At 34.9% G+C, this 3,216-nt stretch overlaps 2 protein-coding genes across 2 annotated transcripts; both read left to right on the top strand.

Annotated features, from left to right (window-relative positions):
* On the top strand, nt 685–1,632 carry LOC109233800. Its single transcript, XM_019399664.1, has 3 exons — nt 685–883; nt 1,024–1,026; nt 1,109–1,632. The coding sequence occupies exons 1-3, from the start codon at nt 685–687 to the stop codon at nt 1,630–1,632; spliced, it is 726 nt and encodes a 241-aa protein (XP_019255209.1).
* Nucleotides 1,643–2,210, top strand: LOC109233792. Its single transcript, XM_019399658.1, has 2 exons — nt 1,643–1,720; nt 1,851–2,210. The coding sequence occupies exons 1-2, from the start codon at nt 1,643–1,645 to the stop codon at nt 2,208–2,210; spliced, it is 438 nt and encodes a 145-aa protein (XP_019255203.1).

The following is a 3,216-nucleotide window of genomic DNA, read 5'->3' as shown; positions in this document are numbered from 1 at the left end:
GTTTGGTTGGTACAAGTTCAGATTCTAGAGATGTATCAACAATTTATAGCACTGAGATTATTGATATCAAATTTATTGAAAACACGAAATTTAGTAAAAACACGGGTATAATAGATGATATATTGAACTAATTTGTCGAGGAAGATCAAGTTTATAAGGATAAAGAGACAGTTGTCAGTGTGATGAAGAACTTGGCTGTACGTGAAAAGTTCCAATTCAAGGTGAAGAGATCAAGCGCAACAAGGTATGTAAATAATTGTATATTCTGTTATATATATGTATAAATATGTATAAAGTAGTATATATTTGTATCTAGGTATTAAAATTAGTATATATGTAGTTATGTTTTTGTCTACAAGTGTATTTAGAAGTTGAATAATCTTTAATCCTAGGTATCACCTTATGTGTATGGATGAAAATTGTGCTTGGAGTTTCAAATCTTCTGCCGTTTTCAAGGCAAACATATTCAAAGTGAGAAGTTACAACAATAATCACACATGCGGCTATGGTGAACGATACTTAACACAACGTCAAGCTACTTCGGGTGTAATTGCTAGTATAGTCAATGACAAGTATGTTAATCCAAAAAAAGTTTACACCGCAAATGATATAATAGAGGACATACAAAAGCAACACGGAATTAAGGTGAGCTACATGAAAGCATGGAGAGCTAAAGAGATAGCAATGGCAATGATAAGAGGGAGTCCTAGTGATTCATATAAGGAGTTGCCGAAGTCTCCAGGAACGGTTACAAAGTTGCACAAATCAGAAGATGGATGCTTTCTTTATGCATATGTTTCGCTATATGCATCTATCAAGGGCTGGGAGCATTGCAGACCGATAATGGTTGTTGATGGAAGTTTCCTTAAAGCAGCATATAAGGGTACATATTGACTGCTTGCACACAGGATGGAACTGGTGAGTTGACTGCATCTACCTTGTTTCTGCAGTTTGTATAATGTTGTAGTTTCATGTATAAAAGTGTATAGGATTTCACAGCTACTGTTTTTATAAAATTTGCAGTTGGTATAAAATTGTATAATTGTGTATAACTATGTATAATATTTGTATAATTGTCTGAATCCTAATATCTATTTTGTATAAAAAGGAAAAATCCTTCCACTTGCATATGCAATTGTAGATTCAGAGAATAACAAATCTTGGGAGTGGTTCTTTGTCCAGATAAAGGGTACTTTTGGAGTTAGGGAAGGGATGTGTATAGTTTCAGATAGAAATGAAAGCATCTTCAATGCCACAAAAGCTGTGTACCCAGAAGTACCACATTGTATTTGCATGTTTCACTTGTGGCAGAATGTAAAGCGCACATTCAAGAAACATCACAAACAATTGAAGGATATCTTCTTTGCTTTGGCTAGAGCTTACACGATAGAGAAGTTTGAGTACCATATGATAGAGATGTGCAGGATTGATCCGAGAGTGCAGCCTTACTTGTTCGAAATTGGATACGAAAGGTGGTCTAGGGCATATTCCAAAGTGAAAAGGTCGATGGTAATGACTTCCAATATTGTAGAGTCAATTAATGCAGCAAACAAGGATGCTAGAGAGTTACCAGTAATGCGATTGCTGGAGTACATGACAAATTTGCTACAACAGTGGAACAATCAAAAATAAAAAAAGTGCAATGGAGACATCTACAGAGCTTGGCGAAAAGTACGACAAACTCCTTCGGGAAAATCTGATTGCATCGGAGCAAATGACGGTAAATTGAATCAAATATAATGATGCTTGGCACTGGTGACTTGCATTTTACTGCTTGTATAAGGATGTATATCTCTGTATAATAATGTATAATGTTCTTTCACTTTTTTTTTAAAAAAAAACTTTTGCAGGTGAGGCCTGCTACGGACAAGTTATATACTGTGTTTGAAGGGGTAAGGCGAAACATAGTGTGCCTTGAAGAGGGAACATGCAGTTGTGGAAAATTTCAAATGGATGAACTTCCATGTCCGCATGCTTGGGCGGTTTTGAAGAACCAGCAGCTGAAACCTGGCCAGTATTGCTCTTTTTACTACAAGAAGGATAAACTCCTTAGAACTTATGAATTTCCAGTGAATCCGATGCCAGATGAGAGTCTATGGGTAATCCCAACAGAGGTGATGGAAGATGTGGTCCTACCACCTAAAGGGAGAAGGAATGCAGGAAGGCCAAGAAAGGAAAGACCTCAAACCTGCTTCAGAAAAAGAGTCTAAGAGGCATTTTCATGTTCTGTGTGTGGACAAGGTGGGTAGAAAAAACATGTAGGAATCGACCAAAATAGCTAGTTGAAAACATAACACTTCCTATTACATTTTGTTGTCATGTTGAGTAGTTAAGTTTCACAAAGAATAGAGTTACAAATGTTGAGTAGTTAAGTCTCACAAGTAATTGAATTACAAATGTCAATAAAGATTTACAACTTACGCTATATATTGCAATTGTGTTAAATATGTTTTCATTATACATGTTTTGATTATCCAATAATAGTGTGTTTGCTGTTTTTAATGGTGCTAAATATATTGATACATTGTACAAATACAAAACAGAACTGCTGGTATTATATGTATACAGATGTATAAATGAGAGTATAAGTTTGTATAAATATGTATAAACCCTGCTACAACAACAAAACTGCAACCATAATGAAAATACATACTTTGTTAAAGGACAAAAGCAACTGATATATTCATTAAAATATAATTCATTCACAAGCCACAATGTGTAATGACTACCGCAAATTACACAAAAATAAAAAACATCTATAAAATCCTTTAATGCTATCTCACAAGTAGCAGAATAGTACTTGGACGAAACTAGGCAACAACTCCTGATACATAGAAAAACTACAGTAAAATGGAAAAAACAGAACTACTTTTCTCGGTCGGCCCCTCTTCCTCTTCTTGAAAAGTCTCCCTGTGATTTCATCACCACTAATTGCACCGGACTATTGTTTTTTCCTTCCATAATCCCACAACAGAGATCCCCACCTGGTGCGAAGTGTCTCAATGTCAAAGTTATCTTTTCGAATTTCCTTACCAAGGATGAAATACTCAGCAAGAAGCCTGAAAAATAGCCAAAAGTAACTTAAAAAGAAAAAAACACCACAATCACTGTAATTAAAAAAAAAAAAATCAGATCAAATAGGTAAACTAATAGTAAAATAGTAAAACAATTGAGATTAACCTACCATTTGATCTGTTGGGAACATTATTAACCAGA

The sequence above is a fragment of the Nicotiana attenuata genome, chromosome 1 (genome assembly GCF_001879085.1).
Source record: "Nicotiana attenuata strain UT chromosome 1, NIATTr2, whole genome shotgun sequence".
Classification (NCBI taxonomy): Eukaryota; Viridiplantae; Streptophyta; class Magnoliopsida; order Solanales; family Solanaceae; genus Nicotiana; species Nicotiana attenuata.
This window is presented reverse-complemented; position numbering and strand designations above follow the sequence as displayed.

Coding starts and splice junctions, on each gene's coding strand:
- LOC109233800 (XM_019399664.1), top strand. CDS start 685: ATGGCAATGATAAGAGGGAGTCCTAGTGATTCATATAAGGAGTTGCCG.
- LOC109233792 (XM_019399658.1), top strand. CDS start 1,643: ATGGAGACATCTACAGAGCTTGGCGAAAAGTACGACAAACTCCTTCGG. Junction 1,721..1,850: donor TTGCATCGGAGCAAATGACG/GTAAATTGAATC, acceptor AAACTTTTGCAG/GTGAGGCCTGCTACGGACAA.